Source organism: Capra hircus, chromosome 10 (genome assembly GCF_001704415.2).
Source record: "Capra hircus breed San Clemente chromosome 10, ASM170441v1, whole genome shotgun sequence".
NCBI lineage: Eukaryota > Metazoa > Chordata > Mammalia > Artiodactyla > Bovidae > Capra > Capra hircus.
The window spans coordinates 17,035,074-17,057,134 of record NC_030817.1 but is presented as its reverse complement, the minus strand read 5'-3'; the positions used below and the strand labels follow the sequence as shown (position 1 = coordinate 17,057,134).

General features: G+C 35.9%; 1 protein-coding gene across 2 annotated transcripts in view; it reads left to right on the top strand.

Moving 5' to 3' along the window:
• The window catches only part of YLPM1 (YLP motif containing 1), a 62,808-nt gene extending 43,994 nt beyond the window's left edge, over positions 1-18,814 (top strand). Inside the window, exons 12-21 of one of the 2 annotated variants that reach the window (XM_018053969.1) lie at positions 1,078-1,140; positions 1,418-1,537; positions 1,767-1,943; positions 2,029-2,112; positions 2,243-2,326; positions 4,501-4,581; positions 7,773-7,824; positions 13,006-13,136; positions 17,658-17,840; positions 18,167-18,586. In XM_018053969.1, coding sequence (XP_017909458.1) covers positions 1,078-1,140; positions 1,418-1,537; positions 1,767-1,943; positions 2,029-2,112; positions 2,243-2,326; positions 4,501-4,581; positions 7,773-7,824; positions 13,006-13,136; positions 17,658-17,804 — 939 coding nt within the window. In that variant the 3' untranslated portion in view covers positions 17,805-17,840; positions 18,167-18,586. Of the gene's footprint in view, positions 1-1,077; positions 1,141-1,417; positions 1,538-1,766; positions 1,944-2,028; positions 2,113-2,242; positions 2,327-4,500; positions 4,582-7,772; positions 7,825-13,005; positions 13,137-17,657; positions 17,841-18,166 lie in introns of both variants that reach the window. The other variant, XR_001918644.1, reaches the window with a different exon arrangement.

The following is a 22,061-nucleotide window of genomic DNA, read 5'->3' as shown; positions in this document are numbered from 1 at the left end:
CAGATTTTAGATATTAATTGGTATCTCTGGGATAAATCCTACTTGGTCATGTTGTTTAATTCTTTTTATATGTAGCTGGATTCAATTTGGTAATACTTTGTTGTGAAGTTTTATATCCATATTCATAAGAGATACCAAATTTTCTTGTGATGTCTTCGTCTGGTTTTGGTATCAGACTATATGCTGGTTTGAAATACTGGCCTCATAAAATAAATTGGGAATTGTTCTTTCTTATTCTTTTTTTTTTTTTCTGAAAGTGTTTTTGAAGAGTTGGTAATTTTCTTTAAATGTTTGTTGGAATTCAGTGAGGAACCTGGGTGTTTCTTGTTGGCAGTTTTTTACTACTAATTATGTCTCTTCACTTGTCATAAGTTTGTTCAGGTTATCTATTCTTCTTGAGACCATTTCAGTAGCTTGTGTCTCTCTTAAGAATTTGTCCGTTTTTTCTGAGTTATCTAGTTTGTTGGTATGCAGTTTCATAGTAGTCCTTTATAACCCTTTTAAAATTTGTGTAAGGTTGGCACTCATGTCCTCTCTTTTTTTCTGATTCTAGTAATCCTATCTCTTTTTTCTTAGTTTAGCTAAAAGTTTGTCAATTTTGTTGCTCTTTTCAGAGAACCACCTTTTGGTTCCATTGATTTTTCTTTAATTTTCTGTTCTCTATTTTAATAACCTCTGCTCTAATGTTATTTCCTTCCTTCTTGCTTTACGTTTAGTTTGTTAGTACTAAACGTTTGTTAGTACATTTAGTTTGTTCTTCCATTTTCTTATGTTGTGTCTTCATTTTTATTAATCTCAAAGTATTTTCTGATTTTTGTTTTTATTTCTTCTTTGATCTATTGGTTATTTAAGAGTATGGTGTTTCATTTTTACATTTTCCCAAACTTTTAAATTTCTTTCCATTGTGGCCAGGGATATGCTTTGTATAATTCCTGTCCTCTCAAATGTGTTAAGGTTTATTTCATGGCCTATGGTATGGTCTCTCCTGGAGAATATTAGGTCATTGTTAACTCTAAGATCAATTCATTGTGGAAAAAAAAAAAACTAAGTGATTTTTTTTCCTTAATTGTGTTTCAGATTGTTGTTATAATGCGAGGATTGCCAGGCAGTGGAAAGACACATGTTGCAAAACTTATTCGAGTGAGTATGGAAAAGTGAAAGCATCACTTGCTTGTTAGCCTTTTGCCTTCTTAACAAGCAACGTGATGTTGATACAGGTATTTCCTGTTTGATCCACTCTAGTTGGCCCAGGTGGGTGCTGTCTCATTTTGATCTGCTTAGGCAGATACTTTTGCCCCAGCTTGATTTGAAACCACAAGAAGATTGTGTGGTATTTAGCCATAAGAAAAAACTTTGTGCACATTTATTAATTTATTCCATAAATTCTCTTTAACTTTCTTGAATATCTGATACTTAGGATAAGGAGGTAGAATTTGGAGGACCTGCACCCAGAGTTCTAAGCCTGGATGACTACTTTATCACTGAAGTAGAAAAAGAAGAAAAAGATCCAGATTCTGGAAAGAAAGTGAAAAAGAAGGTATGCTATATTCCTCTCAGATTACATCCTAATTCATAAATAGTATTGAAAGCATGTTCAGAGAGAAATTATTGACTTTTTTGAACACAAACTTCAGTGCTCAGGTGTGAAGGAAAAGACTACACCTGAGAAAGAAGGAAAGTTATCTTTATCCAAATGGTAACTAGGGAAGAGATGTAATGTGATTCCTGCTTTTGCTAACTCTGTATCTCTTTTGTGGGGATCTTAGGTAATGGAATATGAATATGAAGCTGAGATGGAGGAAACCTACCGTACCAGCATGTTCAAAACTTTCAAAAAGACTCTGGATGATGGCTTTTTCCCTTTCATCATCCTGGATGCCATCAATGACAGAGTTAGACATTTCGACCAGTTTTGGAGTGCAGCGAAAACCAAGGGATTTGAGGTATAGATTTAAAGAACTTTAGAGTATTTGTGTTATCAGGTAAGTCTTGCATTTGTTTGCTTAATCAATATTCGTTTCTTCTTAGGTGTATTTGGCTGAAATGAGTGCAGATAACCAGACTTGTGGCAAGAGGAATATTCATGGACGAAAGCTTAAAGAAATAAATAAGGTGATTATTATTATTATTATTATTTGATTATTATTATTTTTTAAGAAAACATAGAGGGCATAGCATGGTCTCCTGGTCTTTCCTTGAGTAGCTTCCAGAGATAACTTGAGCTCCTGAATCTCTCAATTAGATGGCTGATCACTGGGAAGCTGCACCTCGTCATATGATGCGTCTGGACATTCGTTCTTTGTTGCAAGATGCCGCTATTGAAGAGGTGAGTGTCCTTTGGCTTGAAAGCAGTGCAGAAGCCACCTTTTTCTCCACCATTTTTACTTTGAAAAAATTTTAAATTACAGAAAAGCTGCATGATTAGTATAAGAACACCTGCATGACTTTCATTGAGATTCACTGATTGTTAATATTTTGTCACATTTTTCTCTATTAGATTTCTTGTTTCTTCTTCTTGTTACTGTTAGTACTATTCCTATTACTATGAAACCATTTGAGAATAAAAATGCAGACCTCATAAACCCTTTATCCCCTAAGTATTTCAGAAGATACCTCCCAAGAGCAAGGGCATTCTCTTACAGAAGTAGAAATCTCAGTTATCAAATTCAAGAAATTTAACATTTGATAAGATCCCGTATTAGGTAATATAAATTTCCTAAATTCTTTCATGTACAGTCCATATTCATATTTCACCAGTTGTTTCTGTAATGTGCTTTATAGCAGTTTCTTAAAATCCAGGATCTAGTCCTTTAACAGAAAAAATGGTTTCTCAGCTATGTCACTGTCATGAAAGACAAAGAAATCTTGAAGCATATTGGTCAGTTAACTGTTTTGTTAGCTCCCATCATTGTGGGTTGTCATGATTAGCTTTAGGTTAAATGTTAGCAGGAATGCTACATAAGTGACATGTTCTTAGTGCATCATATCAGGAGTCATATGATGTCAACTTATTTTATTATTGTTGATTAAAATGTTGATCACTTGGTTTTGGTGATATCCTCAAAGTTTCCTACATTTTTCTCTTTGTAATAAGTGATCTGTAGGGAGATACTTTGAAACTGTTAATATCCTGTTCCCTGACAGATTCTCATAGATTGATAATTCTTATCTAAATCAATCATTTGTTTGGTAGAAATAAATCTTTATCATGGAAAAGGCGCGATCTTTCTCTTTTAATCAGTTATATACCTCTGCTTTATTTGACTTCTTCCTGTGATTGAGAGTTATCGGTACTCAGTGTTTCCACTGTGTTTTTATGTGTTTTTGCCTCCTTTGCCACTCGTCAACCCATTTCCTTCTGGCTCCTGTCCCAGCCATTCTCTAGAGACTCTCACCAGAGAGTTCCATGACAAGGAACAATTCTCACTTCTCCTGTTGGCAGCCACATGTGACTGTGTCCACCTTCTTGCAGACGTTTTTTCTCAGCTTCTGTGAGTCTGTCCTCTCCTGATTCTCTTCTTGCGTCTCAGGTCATGATGCAAGTCTCCTTTCCTGGCTTCTCTTGCTACCCAGTCTTCAAATGTTGGAATTCTTAAGGGCTGTGTCCCAGGCTCTGCTTTCAGTCTGCACATTCTGTGTAGAGAGTCTTTCTGGTACCTTGAATTGCCTCTTATATGCCCTTAATATTGAATTGTAAAGCTTGGAATGAATTTTATCAGTATGTTAACAGTAATTATATCTGAGCGGAGAGGTTGTGGGTGAGTTTTACAATTCTGCTATTATTCTTTAATTTTGTACCAAGAGATATGTATTGCTATTAACCTTAAAATACCTCAAACTCAACCTATTCAATGTGTAATTCATCCAAACCTGTTCCTCTTCTAATAATCTCTTATTTAGTAACAAGACCCATCAATCACTTAGTTGCTGAAACCCTGACTCTTTTACTCTCCATTATTTTTGACTCCCTTTATACCGCTGTTTGACTCTATCCCTTCACCATGTAGTCAGTCTATACAGTCTATAAATTTTGTCAGTTTCATCTGATAAATACTTCTGTAGTCTATCTACTCTCTATTTGCATTGCTGCTATTCTGGGCCAAGCTCTCATCCTGACTTCATACTATACCCTTTCTGACATTTTGAGATTTGAATTATACATGTTTTACGTGATTGAAAAAATACTTGCTAAAGGTTTTCAAAAGAAATCCTAGTAATCTATAGCCATTCAAAACAGATAACCATCAACTTAGATCATTATATTCAACTTCACAGGGAATTATACAGATAGATACCCCAGGAAAATGAAAGGCAGGAATATCATCTTGTCTGTCAGTTCTGTTTCAAAGTTTAGGGTATTAGAAATTTCTTAGTATGTAACAGCGAGTCTGTGCATCTTGCTCTGGGCAACTGTGCTCATTTCAGATCTCAGTGAGGGACTCAACGTTTTCCTGAATGTTAACTCAGCCTATTTTGTGTGTGATTATTGTGGTGGTGTAGGTGGAGATGGAAGATTTTGATGCAAATATTGAAGAACAGAAGGATGAAAAGAAAGATGCAGAGGAAGAGGAAAGCGAACTGGTAGGAGACAGAACAACCACTTTGAACAAAGTGTCTCTTTATTAAAATTCTTAAGGGTTTAAATTCATCTCTGTGGTCAGATTACTATTGTTGATATACACCTTAATGGTAAAAGTTTCCAGAATCATCTTCACGGAGACTTTTGGATACTTTTTATTTTTACCCCGACCAAAGGAAAAGAACCCTCTACTGTGTTAACAAGAAAATTTTAAGAATGCTAAGAAACGTACCCTTGTATTCACTCAACTATTTGTGGGTGGCTCTAGGGGAATATACTTTTTAAGAAAATCAGTTACATATGAAAGAGCATTTTTACATTCCAGCAAATACATGGTACAACCTATCTAACTTACGCATAATTGTCTCTTCTTTGCTATAAGAGCTCATAACTGAGTTTCTATAAACTGAGGCAGAAGAACTTACTGAATGAGGAGGCAGAGGGTTGCCACTGACTCCCGGATTTGTTCTTCTGCATTTTATCCTATTAAGTGGTGGTGAAAATGATTTGACTGTGTAGGCAATGCATTTTGCTTAGGCTAATTAAAGGCTTACGTAAGTGTGAATTCAGAGTTCCCGTGTACCTACTGTAAATGCTTTTGATCACACCTCTGTTGTGATGTCTGCCTTACCCTGTCATTCAAGAGTATGTGACTTCCAGACTTATGTTATTTTCAGTGTTTGCTAATGCGGTACAGAGATTAGCAATGCCTTGAAATAGTGTTGCTTTTTTAATTCGAAATATTATTTGTTTTATTTAATACTTCAGCCCTTGCTAAAGTTGCTTTTCATATTCTTCTGAAAATGTACAAAGTGAGAACCCTGATTCCTCCCCCTAGAGAATACATGCTAAGAAGTGGTTTCATCGCCCCATGTGTGTTATAGAGGACTCTGGATAGAAACTGTGTGTTTGCATAGAGATGGTGTCAACCTCTACATTCCTAGATTTCGTATGTGGATTAAAAAATAAGCTTTAAAGTTAATGGCATTTGAGTCTCAGTATGTTTTTTTTTTCCTTTAAACAAAGTCTTTTTATTTAATTAGATTGTATTTTAACATACATGATCTAAGGTGTAGGTAGGAAATTCACTTAAAGGTCCACGCTGTCCTGGAATATGGCTAATGACAAGTTTAGTTACTTGCAGCGTGCATACTAGAAAGCCATCATATGAGAAACCTATAATGTCAGCTCTCTGAAACTCTGTCTTCCTTTGTAGAGATTTCAGTTCAGGATATGGTTCATAACATCTGACTTACTTAGGTGTAGGTCAAAACTTGGAACTTTCAATTGAATGTACTATTATTTTTTAAAGTGAAACACACTGTAATACAATATTTTTTCACCAGAAACATGGCATTGAAACTTTAGAACTCTACCCTGCTGAACTATCTCTTTTATTTCCAAGTAACCTAATGTTCCATAGAGTGAGAAGATGATTTTAAGTTTTAAGGAAGAAAAGGGTAGTTCCAGCAGGGAGAGCTTAACATACTCATTTTACTTAACCTTTATGTAATAAAACTTCTCTTAACCTTTTTTCAAAATGCAGAATCCAGATCTCCTGTTGTTGGGTTCTATTCCAGGAGTAAAAGATTCTTGGAAAATTTTAATAAAAGGGTTAAGAGCAAGTCTCCTGTCATTCAGACCATTTTAATGGAATCTTCACTCAACTTTGTTTTCTGCTCTGTACTGATTACTACAGCTGTGTGAAATCCATACTTTTCTTGGTCAAGAGACTCCTTTGGGGGGATCGTTGGTATGATATTTTGTCTTCTTTAATGCCTCAGTGGACCTTGTAGATATGACTCAGAATTTTTAAATATATTATTCTAGTGACACTTACGGTTTTTAGATGATTTTTGAGATATAACAGTACAGATTCCATCAGTACCAAACTTTTAGCACCATCACTTCAACCTTTGTCTTCATTTGTTATTGAAAATGTATTTGGAAAAGATAATATAATTTATAATCTGAACTACTAGCTAATTAGTTGAAGTTGAATTATTAGTTTGGCTTAAAGACTACAAATGTATAAAACCTGTTGGATTTCCTGGAAGATTGATAATGCTCTAGTAAACTCTTACACAGAAGCTGTTGTCATGAACTGTTCAACATACTTTCCAACTTTACCTGTGTGTCAGTGTATTCTGTGAACTTCAGCATTCCCAACAGTAGAAAGATACATTAATTCTTAAAAGAAGATGCTGACACCTTTGATGAATCTGTCCTATATAATAAGTCCTAATATTAAAGTTCTGTATGTAAAGATCTAATACAGAAGAACACAGTCCAAATGAAGTGAAACCTGTTTAACTTCAGTGAATTATATGGAAATTAATTATAAATCAGTGAATTATATGGAAAAGGCATACATTTGCTAGGCAAATAAACGGAAAGGTTTTACTGCATAGTTAAATAGGTACGTTGGGAAATTTGCAAATCTTTATAGGACTTTGAAATAAACCACTCAGTTATTTTACTAAATAAGACATAAATTGCCTGTGGAGATTTCTGGTTTTTTATATAATAGAAAACGTGTAATTTTTAAAAAAACATCAGAAATAATAATCTAGCTTCCAGTTGATGAAAAAGTAATACTCTGAAATAGATTCAGTAAAATTAGTCTTTGTAAGATCTAACTGGTAAATGGATTGAATCATTTTAAAATGAGATTGAACTTAATAATTGTGTTCAGTGATACCCAGTTTCCTCCTTTCTTCTGAGTATCTAAAATTACACTGGAATACAAAGTAACTATCTTGAAGAATACTCCTTGGACCTCATGGCTACTATCACTTGATAATAGCAATTGTATTTAGAAATAACTTGGCTAGTATGATAAGTTCTCTGCTATTCTGAATGATATTATTTAGCATAGTAACTACCATACATTCTTACTGTATTTGCTATACAGCTGTTTTTCAGACTACAGTTGTGTGTCCTGAACTGTAGTTGCCTCAGAGCGCCTCCATGATACTATTCTAAAGTGCCTGTCCTAAAATCTGGGTAGTGAAGTTCGTGAATTTGGTAATTCAGTTTCTTCAGAGATAATGAGACTGTTTTCCCTAAGGATATATTTATAAATAGTGGAAAGTGAATCCATTCCCAGTTGTAATGCTTTTCCAATTCAAAAGTGATATGCATGTATGTGTCTCTTTCTAACCCTTCGAGCTTCTCTCTGTGTACGATTTAGGGTTACATTCCGAAAAGCAAATGGGAGATGGACACATCTGAGGCAAAGCTAGGTGGGTATTTCCTTTTTCCTGTTTTTATATGTGATACCTGATGGTAATGGTCATAGATCTTTCTGCTGTAAGAAGAACAAATTCCCCCAAATCTCTGCTTAAACGAAGATTTTAGGCCTACCTTACTACATCCTCAGTCTGTTTTGCTGACTTTCATTTTATATATTGTGACAGTAAATGCAAATATGTGATAAATTTAGTAATAAAATATTGTCACTTCTAAAATCCATTTATTTATATTAATCAGAAATGTCACTTCTAAAATCGATTCATTTATATAATCAGAAATGTTGGTATAGATGAGATTTCTACCTTTGTGAAAGAATATTTAACTGCAGTTCAAAATTGAAGTTGATTATGAATATTTTGGATAATAGTGATAGTAAAAATGATAAATATTGAAGTTTAAAAATTAATTAAAAAGCAGTTATTTTCTTTGTATAATATTTGTAAGTGGGGGAGGTAGATATATAATTTAGGTTTTTGAGGAGCCTGGCTTGTAAGTTTCTATTTAAATTTTCCTCCAGCTGGTCTTTAGTGCAGGTTGCAAGGTAAATTGGTGAAAATTATTGTCTAAATAAAATATTCGAGTTGCTTAACGTGGGGTTCTTTGTCAAGTAGAAAATCACATATATCCAATGGATTTTCCACCAGTATTTCATGGTAATGTTACAGAATTTTTTTTTAATCTCACCTAAAGAGAACCATTTAATATGTTGATTAAGATGTATTAGTAAATAATTTAAGCTGGTGATATAAGATTTTTTTAAAAGATGGACCATGCTACTGTATGAAGTATGACTGTTGGTCTCTGCATTTCTCTTCTGTAATTATGCTGTAACCCCCAGAGCTGAAGTAACCATAGAAACATACCTTAAATTTATAGAACAAATTTGAATAATTTAGCTGCTTCACTGTTTGGTATATACTATCTGTGATTCTGACATCAGAGGGGTGCACTTTACACACAGTTGCATGGACTGTGCCTTTTATTGTGCCCAGTTGATCATGTGAGCCATTGATGTTGACCAGATCTAATGTTAAAAGATAATTCTGTAAATAGTAGTATTACCATATTGTTGGGATAGATGCTTTGTTGCAGTCTAGAATTTTTTTCTAGTGTACGGCATGTGAAAAATTTATGTGGTTATTGACATATTCTTCCATTCGTCCTTCCTCTGTGGGAAATCCATTTTAATAATAACCAACTGTCTCCTTCCCTGAACTTTTAAAGCATTCAAAAGTGCCTAAATGCAATTAAGTATGTAGGAAAATGATAACAACAAATTAGTTTTAAATAATAATGCTGTAAATATGTTTATTTTAACATTAGTTTAAATCTGAAGTTCTGTACTTATAGAATAACCTATAAGACTGTAAAATCGTTTTCCTCTTTCTTGCTCTTCTAAGTAGTGATTATCTTTTGGGGCAAAGAGAAATGGTAATTAAAGAGATATGGGAATTATACAATATTTTAGCTAAGCATATAATCTTTAAGAGGCCTTTGTAATATATTATCTAGGATAATGCTTTTTTTAACTTTAACTTCTTACTTTCCTTTCTAATACCTAAAGAGAAAGGAAAATGTAATTTAGTTACGATGATTATCCAAGATAATATGACATTAATCTTGATATCACTTTCCAGAAAAAATTCTGGCCTGTCTGCTATTTGCTTCTCAGAAAATACATTTAATACAAATTCAGTCCATTTTAGGCTTTTTTTTTTTTTTTTTTTTTTTGGCTGTGAGGCGTGTGAGATCTTAGCCTCCTGACTAGGGATCAAATCTGCACTGCCTGTATTGGGAGGCCAAATCTCAACCACTGGACTGCCAGAGAAGTCCCACAGATGCAGTCCATTTTAAAGACAATGCCAGAAATAGAGTTGTTAAATAAACCATTTCAGTTAAAGGCACTGAAGATCGAGTAATGAATCTAGGAAGTAAGTTCTTAAATGGTTGCAGCTGGGTTTGTTTTTGTGACAGTGATGTTCCATATAATGACTCGCCTCTTGCACCACCTTGTTATCTTGAGAGCTAAATCATCTGTCGAGGAAGGAGTATGAGCCTTCCTGAAAGTACTTCTTTGATATTGGTCCACGGAGCCAATTGAGAAGAAGAAGAGCCTAAAGCACGGGCCTCTGTTCTTTTATGTCACCTTCCTTATCACAACAAATTCAATAGATTTGACTACCAGGTACAACTTTATTCTACCAACATTTCTTAAATATCTCTTGGTAACATGATTATGCTGGGTGGACACATTGAGCTTTAGTGGTGGCATGTATTGAGCTAGACAAGCTGAATCTGTAACTGAGAAATTTTGACTTACAGATGAATTGGCCAATGAGAAAATATTCACTTACTTGTAATCTTTCAAGCAACTGTTAAATCTTAATGTTGAGTCTTGATCTGTGTTCAGTAAGTATAGTATTTAGTTCAGCCTGTGTGTGTGTGTGTGTGTGTGTATGTGTGTTAAAGTAGAAGCGGTGTAATTTTAGGAAAATTCACAACTAGCCTGAGTTGCATCGGGCTTGGCTGTCATGGAGTTGTTGAGGACTGTCTGTGACCCACTCTCAGTAGCACTTTGCTTCTTTTCCAGCTGGGACACAAGCACCCTAAGGCAAGGGTGGGTGTTACATGCCACATCAAATGCTAGGATTCAGCATTCAAGCTGCTTAAATTCCACTGACATGATTTTGGTTTCTCAAACAGTGAAAAACCAAAAGTATACTTGAGACTGTTGTCATCCTAATTTAGGTTTCTTCATATAGCTTACTTTTGCTTTTCTCATCTCAGTGTCATTTGTCTCTGTTTATGAGTTACTGTGTACTGGCCTTCTACATGTCAGGCAGTTACTGTATACTGGCCTTCTATATGTCAGGCAGTTTCATCTCTTCCCAGTTGGAATGTAATTATTATTTTGTATAGGCATATAAACCTTATGTGTTCATCATGAGCAAATTTTCAGAAATATCATTTATGTTTAGAAAACATAGATGTATCTAAAAGATTTTTTCTGTTGTGCTATATATAATATACTGTTTTGAAGATATGGTAAAATTCTGTGACCTGCAGAGTTGGATATTTAAACTTTCATCTTCATCTTCAAACTTCATCTTTTGAAATTCAAACCCCTGAAAATCATTAGTATGAGTGTATTGGATACCAGTCGTCTTCTGTAACTAACAAATACCCCCAGATTCCTCTTCCTTCATCTTATGCCATACATCTGTGTGTTTGAGTTTCCAGGATGCCATGTGGAGGAGGTATGAACCTTTCTTCAGCTCCAAGAAGGAAAGTTTAAACTTGTTGTGCACAATAAAATTTCAAATTAAACATTACAAACAAGGGTGTTCAGACTAGAAATACATATGCTTCTGAACTTCCATGTTGCAAATGTGAAACTCCTGGTGTGTAACTCCTGTCATACACCCAGTGTATGAGGAAGAGTTCTTGTAGTTTTCACACTGTCCTTCTGTAATTGCTGCCTGACCATGTTCTATTCTTAGAATTGAAATATGAAATTTTCCTTTGAAGTATGTTAATGTCGAAGTTGATCTTAACTAAGTTTGGAAATCCTTTGACGTTTATTCAATAAGTGTGTTGGAGCGGCTGATACTTTACACTATTCAACTGAGAACAGTTTTACTATTTGTGGGGCTTCGTTGGTTTTTCTAATACCATATTCTATGTCCCTGTGCAATCAAGGTGTCACCTGTAAGATCTTGTGTAATATGGCCTGTCCTGTACATATAGGTTAGAGCCCCTTGGTACGGCATGTGATTTACAGAGGAGGTTAGAAGACTGTTTCTGTTGCACTCATCCATGTTAAAAATTTGCCAAAGTGATATGATAAAAATTTCTTGAGTTTTGTAAAGTGTTGTAGTTTGCCTTGCTGATTTTTCAATAATATTGCTTTTATGGGGGTGGGGCTTAGGAAATAAAAGCTTTGACAAGTATGCAAAATCTTACTGGTTTTTGAGATCTGTATGGTATGCACAATTAGTTGTGTGTGTAACTTTTACATTTGAAGCATAAACTCACCTTGCCTCCTGCTTCCATTGTACTTTTCTTTCACGTTCTGTCTGCCTTGATGCCTAAAAGATTTTCTATCATATCTACTTTTCACCATTTATGGAGTTAAATGCAGTGTGGTTATTGTATGTTTCTGAAGTGTGTAGGTTTTCCTTTATTGAGCTACTTAATAATAGTGTGGTTTTATAACTGTAGATGATCCAAAAGTTTAGTGCTTCAGTGTAGCTTTTATAAATATATATATACGTACATATATGTGTGTGTGTATATATATAACTCATAATATTTCACGTGTAGAATTAAAGATCACAACTAACAACCAATAAAAAAAGACTATACACATTTCCATTGTGTGTTCTTGAAGACACCTAAACTCATATCTCATAATTTCTGAATCAACACTCCCTGTTAATTTAATTGATTAACGTTTGGGACCTTTGGAAAGCCTCTCAGATTGAGGATTCAGAAATAAAATTCAGATCCAGCCACTTTGGCTGACTAGCCCTCAGCTTCAGAGTAGTCAGCAGCACTTTAAAGTATAACCAAAGAAAGTGGTGATTTGTATGATCGACTTACCTGTAAACATTAACTTACGGCAAATCCTGTCACAGTGGTCAAAATCCCAAGAAACTGTTCATCTAAAACTTTCCCAAACATTAGCTTGGCTCATTAAGTTCTTGTACACCTGTTTTTCATATAACACGATATCACACATGATTGCAGATCGAATGGGTGGTGTTAATGTTGTGTTAAAGAAACAAAAACAAAAAAGAATGGAAGAAATTGCTTTTGGAAGAACTCACCATTGCTTTTCATCAGAACATGAGAGCTGAAGTGTGATTTTAGGTGGGTGGGGAGGATAAGGAGGCCAGTAAACAAGTGTCTTCTCTTGCTCTGTCCGTATTTGTTACTTAAACCAGCATAGTAATGTAAAGCCTGCCGGTATGAACACCAGATAAAGAGTGGAAATTGCACAGAACTTGATACTATCTCAGCCAAGAAGAGAGTTTGGATCTGCAAATGGTGCTGCCCTCGGAAAGGCGGATGCGCCCTCCGGCAGTGTTCAGCCTTCTTTGCCCTTGTGTGTGTGTCGTGTGCAAACCCACACTCCTCCTTAATGCTGCGGCTCTGTGTTTGTCCCTCAGACAAGCTGGATGGCTTGAGAACTGGCACAAAAAGGAAGCGTGACTGGGAGGCTATTGCCAGCAGAATGGAGGACTATCTTCAGCTCCCTGATGATTATGACACTCGTGCTTCTGAGCCTGGGAAGAAGAGGGTAAGAGACCGTGCGTGATCACCAACAGTTAGAGGCCCGGGTAGACATCTGGTTTTAGAAAGTTAAAGTCAGATAAATATGAATGCTGTTTTTTAAAGTGGTTTGGTTTATACTGCACCAGAGTCGGACATGACTTAAGTGACTTAGCAGCAGCAGCAGCAGCATCATGTTACACATTTGCAAAAGAGACCTTACAAATTATCCAGTCAAAATGTACAAATAACTTAAGTAATGGAGAACAGAGCCTCACATGGTTAGCACGTTATCAACCTTAAAGGAGTTTGGAATGGCTGCTTGTGCCATTTTGCCATGGAGCAAGAGAGTCAGGTGTGAAGTAGAGTACTGAAGAGAATCTGTGGGACTTCTTAATGGATCAGATGTAGTGGGTCCGGATGGATGGGATCAGTGGTGGCTTTTCAGGATTCTGGCCATAAACATGCCATGTATGTGGTGCCATTTACTGAGTTAGCGTAAAGTAGGGGAGACATAAAAGTTTGAGAGTGAAAACTCAGAAGTTCAGCGAGGTGCCAGTGAAGTTAGAAGTGGTAACAGGACTCAGGACTCCAAAATTTAGAAGTTCAGATAGAGGTAACTGTTTTAAGAAGGGAAGAATAGTCCATTGTTAAATGATACAGAGAAGACAGGTAAACTGAGAAAAGAGAACTCAACCATTGAATTTGGCAACATGGTGATTGTTGATGTTTGGTCAAGAAAAAAAGTCAAGCTTTCTTAGAGAGTTGAGAGGAGAAGCCAATTTTGAGCAGATTTGAAGAATAGGAAATGAGGAAGTGCAGAACAGCAAATGTAGATAAGTTTCTGAAGAAGCTTAGCTACGATAGGGAGCAAAATAATGAAGCCAAGATGTTGAATAGGTCTTCCACACAGATGGCAAATTCAATAAAAGTGATATTTGTATGTATCCTTTAAAACACAGTAAAGTAAGAGGTGTAATATTGTACATGAGCCACATAAAGCTTTTCCAGCTAATCTGTCTTGATCTTTCTTTTAAGTATATACTGACCTCCCATTCTTTTTAATTTATTTTATTTTTGGCTGTACCGCACAGCAGTTTCCTGACCAGGGATTGAAACCTGGGCCCTTGGCAGTGAAAGCGCTGAGTCCTAACTACTGGACTGCCAGGGAATTCCTTACCCTTCTTTTTAAATGGCTGCCTAGTGTACCATCCTTTGGTTGAATAGTCAGTTATTTATCCATTTCCTTATCAGTGGATGCTTATGCTGTTTTCGTTTTATTGCTAATTAATACCGTAGTGTAAGTTGCATGCGTTTGTCTTGGCAGCCTTTTGGCAGTGTATCTCTAGGGTGTATTTTTAGCCTTAAAGCTGCAAACCCATAGAATATGATGTATCATTCTGAAAGCTATTATGAGATTGTTTTCCAAAAAGGTTGCACCTATTTATACACCCGCATGGAAGTAAATGCCTGTTTTTTTCACACTTGCACCAGCAGTGCTGTTACTGAACTTTTTAACTTGACAATCTGATAGGTGAAAAATGGTATCTCGTTTTGCATTTCGCCAAGTAAGAATGAAGTTATTTATCATTTCTTTATCTTTACATATCATTTCTTTTTTTATGAATTCCCTCAGTACTTGAATAGTAAAAGGATGTTTATTGTAAGAGAATGAAAAATGCCACTTCATTACAGTGAATACCATTGCAGGGGACTCCAGGTTTCAAATAGTGCAGACAGTCCCTGGGCCTGCCCTTGTTTGTGTGTCTTGAGACCTAATTAGTGGCCTTCTGTGTCTGGGTGGCCTAGCTCTACCCAGGCACTACGTGTCTTAATATCTCTTATTGCAATTTTAAGGTTGGGGCAACAGAAGCAGAAATAGCCCTTTCTTGGGAATAATAATTTGGTGTAACAGTGAATAATCGCAAGTGAGAAATATTTTTCTCTAGTTTATTTTTAGTTAGGTAACTATTACTCTCTTCAGTAGGGAGTGTGTAATCTCATATAATTTACTCTGTAAGCTGAGTGGACAGAAGCGTGAGCTGTACACATCCTAGTTCATTAAGTGGCTCCTCTTTTCACTCCTCTCCCTGCCTTCCTTCTTCATTTCAAATTGTTTTTAACATTCAAGCCATTTTCCAAAATCAACTTCTGAGCACAAGGAAATCCTGCAGGTAGCATGGAATGCAGGACTCATTACTCATTGCTTTCCTGGTGTTGTTTGATTTCTATAATCCAGCTTTTTATAAATATTGGGTAGATTCCTGGGATTAATTTACACTGAAACACAAAGGTAGTTCTGTAGAATTGATCATACTAGAGTTTTACCAACATGGCTAGGATTTAAAATATAATGTAAAAAATTTTTTTCCACTTGCTTAGTTTTGTATAAAATGACTTTAATTTGTGTTTCTTTGATAACTGTAGAAAAGTGAATATTTCCCTGGTTTTGTTTGAGAACTCAAACGTTTTAGAGATTTTTTGTGACAGTGGCTAAAATGTACACACATAAACTTCTGAGTATTGGTCAAGAGTTTTCTTTACTATACCTTTTTTCCCCCCCTTAACACCTAAGGTAAATGGCAGAAAATTGAGATTATAAATGTCAATAAAAGTACCTCTCTAGGAAGGTTAGGAGGCACACTTGACATTTCCAAAGCCATTTCTAGTTGCAAGTCATTATTCTGCCCCTTAGATTTTTTTGTAATCATTTTATTCCTTTCACAGAATTGTATGTCCATATGGCAGGTCTGTGCAACTGCGGCCTCTTATATTTTCATTTCAGCTTTAAAATTTGGGGCATTTGTGCTGAAACATATTGCTTTTTAAAAAAATAACTACTTTTCTTCCTAATTCCATATTCTTTATTTTATCCGAGTTTTAAAGACTTAAACTTCAGATGTAAAGCACTGATTGGTGTGTTTACCTCTGTGCTAAGGATGTGGGCTGTCTTCAGTCTGTCTCTTTGTTCGATGGCCACAGTTCATCTGTCTGTCCATCCATCCATTCTTCATCCCCCTTAACCATAGTCATCTTTTGCTAAAATGTGTACCCTTGATCCCAAGGAGAACTAAAGAGAGGGTGCATAAATTTATCAGAATAAATACATCAGCATTAATGGGCAGAAAGCCCAAAGATCTTGGTATTCAGATACCCACATTATAAGAATCAGGTGTTATCAGTTTTCCCCCATAGCTGTTAACTGTGTGTATTATCTTTAGCTAAGTGGTTGATAAAAGCAATTTTCAGGGGAAGAAATAAAAAAGCCAGTCCTTTGATTACCATTCCTATAGACAATAATAGGGAGGGTCATTTTACTTCTCAGAGCAGTTACACTTTTCCAGGTACAGCGTGGATGAACGTGCTCTGGTTCCCTCTCCTTGTTATAGATCACAATCACAACAGATCACAAGCCATATTTAAAATACAGTCTCTGCAGACTTTGGTTCTAGGCAACTGCAAAGCACAGTTATAAGTATTTTATCTTTTACAGGTTAAATCTGCTTATATTTTTAAAATTATTACTGTAATACATACAAATCCATATTTTAAAAATATCAGAATACCAATAGAAAATGTCCCTGATTCATATATTTGTAGGGATAATCTTGCCATTAATGATATCAACTGAGTCTGTCTCTTGGTCTCTTGATCTCATCAGTAAAAGTAATGATACCAGCTCCCTGTTTTCTAAGAATAAATTTCAAAAACTTTCATTATGTGGAGATGAGACTCAGTCTTTGATCTAGGATGTTTATGGTCTTTTAGGGAAGGGAGATCTGTCAGCGGATAATTGCAATATGATGTGAAAGTTCACAACTAGACATGTCAAATCTGGAAGTAACTCCAGGGAATCAATGATTATTTGATTGGCAAAGGACAAGAGGGATAAAGCAGGGTTAATGCTAGGTGGATCAGGTTAGAGCAAAGACGTTTTCAGGAAGAGAGTCTAGTTTATGTAGGGTTACAGAGGTGGGAATGACCCAGTGTGCTCTGAGAGCTGAAAGTACTTTTATAACTGGTGGGCTACAGTCCATAGGGTTGCAAAGAGTCAGACACAGATAGCGACTGAACACACATCTGTAAAGTGTCATAGGTACTGCCCAGAGATGCTGCAGGAGGACAGGGCCAGATCCAGAGGGACCTGTGCACTTGGATTTTATTCTTTAGGTTGGGCAAGGATTTAAAGTTGTGGCAGAGTGGACCAGAGGAAGTGAGAATGAAAGTAGGAAGACTAGGCAGAAGTTAGTGCTTTATTCTTTACTTCAGGTAAAAAATGAGGCTGGTGAACAGAAAATGGGTGATAGGAGGTGGAGGGGACAGGGCTGAACTGTTCAGGAGCTGGTGTGGCTAGGACTTGTGATTGACCAAAGTTTTCTTTCTGTAACTTAAGATGTATGACTGTCTTCAGTTCTCCAGTTAACGTCTAATTTTTTAAACCCCTGGCCTCAAATTAGTTATCCTACCTGTTAAACTATTCAGAAAGCTAAGAGACTCTTTGCATATTTATTTTTTTCTAAAGCCCAGCCTAACACTGTGTTCTTTTTAGGTGAGATGGGCAGACCTGGAAGAAAAGAAGGATGCAGATAGGAAAAGGGCCATAGGTTTTGTGGTCGGACAGACTGATTGGGAGAAGATCACAGATGAAAGTGGTCACCTGGCTGAAAAAGCCCTCAATCGAACCAAATATATATGAAACTTAGTTTTTGAATGGAGTCATTACTCCTCTAAGGTAAGGGTACACGGTCATATAAATAGCCTACTGAGTGTTGTTTTGAAGAGTTTGAGATAAAGAAGACAGCATGCTTTGCTAAAAATGCTTCTCTTCCTATATTATTTTCTGGTTCTAAGAGTAAGTATGTGCCAGTTGCCAGCATTTATAGTACAGGGTATGAGAAAAGGAAGCAATTTTCTGCAACCTGGCTTACTTATAAAAATATAAGACTTAGGATAAGCTTGAATTCTGTAGATTTGGGAAGGAGTGGCATGAGAGGCTGAGGGCTGCTGAATTTTCTGTCTGCTCCTTCCTGCCGTGACGGCCTTTTCTTTTCTTTGCAGGTGGTTCGCTTTGAGGTGATCTGAAGCCACGGCCTTGTGGAGCTTCGTTGTGTGTCCCCTTGCTTCCACGTTTCAGTTTTTGTTTTGTTTCTACTGCTTTAGTTTTTTAAAGTTCTCCAGTGCCCCCAAGAGGTATTAGAGTCTTGCTCTACTTGAACAAGACATTAATTTTTCTTTTTAACTGCTTTGGGGAGGGAGGGAGTGATAGCGTAACTGCTGAAGCCAGGTGGAGATGCGCTGGAGGACTCCAACAGACAATGTTTCCTCCTTTGTACAGTTGTCACAGACTATCTCTATCATCATTGCTTTGTGGCTGTTTCTGTTTTTTACTGTATGTAACTGGTAGCTGATTGTACTAGGATTAAAAAAAAAATAAACTTTCATGATAAAGCCATGAGATTCATGGGCTATACAGCATGAGCCCCTTTCTCTTGTTTTCTTAATTTTATTTTTATTGCTTTTTTAATATGGTGTGTTCTGATTACATGCTAGTTGAATATCTTAAAAACCTCGTTCGCATCTATGATTCCATAACGCATGTTGTAAACACAAGGCTCAGCAATGTTCACAACACTTATCTTTGTTTTATAGCTGATTTCTTTTCCTGTCTTTGTGTCTTGAAGACTAATAGAGACAGTTTCAAATATTTATCTGTTCCCTGGAGCACATCTGTTCTGTATCATGATGTTTTATTGTTGTGTTGGTTTTTTTTTATCCTTTCTTTGCTCTTCCCTATTTTCTTTTCCTTCCTCTTCTTACTTTCTCCCTTCATGTTCTCTAATGTTTTCATTTTTCTCTAATCTGACTTTGACTCCTGGGTGGACGAAACTGATGTACTCTATGAAGCTTTGGAGCGTGTTGCCTGACTGCTGAACTTGAATTGTTGGTTTTTTAAGTCAAGATTGCAGGGCAGGAATATGGCAGTGTAGAGCGCTCTGGCAGGCAGCCTTTAAGTCTGTCAAGTTTTCAGGTTCTTGCCAGATAGCTCATTATTGGAAAGCATGGCCTTCTGCTTAAAATTTTATCTCTTGTGAATGGTACCAGGTGGAGCTTAGAAATTACATAGAGCTAAAACCCAAGTATCGTTCCTGTTTAAAAACAGAAAAGGAGCTCCTTTCCCTTTTTCATTCTGCAAAGGAAAAAAAATTTGTTTCCAGCATGAGAGAAGACTAAGAAGAGACTTCTTTCTCAAGCATCATTTCCACTATGTAATCTAACTCAGTAAGCTGCAAGTTTGTTTACAGAAGGCTTGAATATTTTGAAATGTTTACCTTTGTCTAAAAAACAAAAAACCTTTTAGTTTTATTACCTACATTAAATGTTGTGTGAATAGAGATAATATTGCCATTAAATATTAATAGTATTATTTTGGGTTCAAGAACTTCAAAGCACTGAAGACTAGTGGGAAATTCTGATGAATCTCTATACTTTTTAATCTTTCCTACAATTTTGAATGTTTAACGTAAGAGGCTTTATGTTATTAACAAGTCAATATTGAATGTATAATTTGCTACATTAAGTAACTTCTGCTGTTTGTAGTATTTGAGTAACTACTTTGGTTGCTTAATGGCCGACGGAACATTTCTATGTAGTGATCTTTCTCAGCCACCTTTATTATGTTGAGTGAAGGTACGTCACAAGATGGTCAACAGAACTATTGTTTATACAAAGACCAACTTATTAATTATTGAATCTACCAAATGTCTGTTTTCAACAAAAACAAAATTTCTAGAATGTGCTCTTTAGGTCAGGAGGTAGGTATATATATATTCTTATAGAAGATGCTTTCCTTCAATTTCTTAACCTTTTTATGTTCTGACAGCATTCAGAATGCCAGTGAAATGAGAAGTGGTAATCACTCACGAATCACTTTAAATCTGTCATGTTTTTGCGGTTGCAGCCATGGCTTTGTGTCTGCGATCTTACTCTAAGGGGTGGTAGGGAAAAGTGAACAGGGTCAGAAATAGCCTCTGCTGATTTTCAAAAGATACTGATTAATATTACTGTTAGGTGTTTAACATAGAATGTTTCCTGCTTTAGGAAATTGGTATAATATAACCCAATGAATGGGATTAATAAGAGAAAGATCAGGCACCAAAAAGCAAGTATTAGTCTGTTGACGTTTGAGGAACGTCTAGTCTGATACGGAACTGGTAAGAAATTCTTAAATTTACTTTATGACTTGAAGCAGAATAGAAGAGAAAGATCAGGACTATGTTGGAGAAATTTGGGTGTGAGCACAAGTTACCTTAGAACACAAATATTCTAAGTTTATTAAAAGATGCCCTTGGAATACAAAGGACTGAACTTTGGTTGCATTTATTTGCTAGCATTTTACGAACATGCTCAGAAAGCTGCTTGGTATGTTTTTTTTTTTATTTTTTATTTTAAGCATATTAAGTTTATTTAAAATTGGTACTTAATACAAAATAGTCTGATGTTGGAAAAGTTCCAGTTATCTTTTAATGTTTCAGATCTTTTAAACTAAATGTAAAACCTCTTTCTGCAGCAGTTGAATTCTACCTGTAAACTCCCTGTGCAAGTAACATGGATAAGATGCAGAAATCTTTCTGTTGGGGAATTGTTTATTTAGGGTTAAGCTGGCATGTTCAAAATATGTTGTGGCTGATTACAGAAACTGAAAGCTGTTGGGTAGTCTGCTTGTTGACACTTATTTGATTCACATAATTTTCTGGAAGTTTGTATTTGGTTAAGATGTCAATGGTTAATTCAGAAGGTTTTTTGTTTTGGATAAAGATAAAATCTTAAATTTACTGGCTGGATCTTAAATTTACTGACTGGGTTCATGTCCCTTGTGAAAATCCTGATTGTTGATTGACCAGATCAAAGTAAACTCCTTTTCATTTGGAGACTTAAGTATTACATTCTGAATTGGAGTGACTAAAAATTTATTTCTTTGAAGGCACCTCCACTTCTTTTGTAAAGTACTTTATTTGCTAGCTACGCAAGATGCAGATATTTCGGTAATAATGGACATCTGGAGGCAGCTTACTACTAGGACTGTAAAAGCAGCAGGTTGTCAGGTATAAAGAGACCATTCAGATGTTTCAGACTGGATTTTAGAATTCAAAGTTACCAAAACTGAGATGAATTTTACTAGGCTAGAGAAAAATGATTCCTCATTTCTAGCCTTGACTGGTCCTAATACACATTCAGGTTCCTTTCTTGAAAGCTGTATGATCTTAAGTTATTTACTTAATCAAGTTAGAAAGTAAAAATCAATGAAACTCACTTATCAAAGGTTTCTGTGAGGAGCAAACTAGATAACACTTATAAAACTGTTTGGCACAGCACCAAGCTCAAAAATTGGTAACTGGCCACCATCATTATTTTTTTGACTTGTTCTTTCATATGTGCTTTTAAAATTAAAACTTCTCACTTGGCTTGAAGATAATTGTCACCTTTTATAGTTAGCGACCATAACTGAGCTAGGCCATATGAAATAGTGCGGTGAGTGTAGGTTAGAAGAGTAATAATTTAGAAGCATTTTCAGGTAACCACTGAAACTGATCTTCAAAACCAGTATGGAGGTTTGCTTAAAGGAATCACTGAGGTGCAAAGGCTAATTAATTAGTAAGTACCCAGGAGGAAAGTGAAAGTGTAAGTCACTCAGTTGTGACCAACTTTCCGCGACCCCATGGAATTCTCCAGGCCAGAGTACTGGAGTGGGTAGCCTTTTCCTTCTCCTGGGGATCTTTCCAACCCAGGAAGGGATGAGTACTAATGGAAAGCTGTTGCCAGACCACACGTGTGAACAAAGGTGAAGGCGCTAAAGCATTGATTTTCCTTGTCACATATTCGAAAAGAAAATAGTAATTTTTTATGAATAAGTAATACAGTCATGGTATAAAATTCGGAAGGCTTAACATCATCT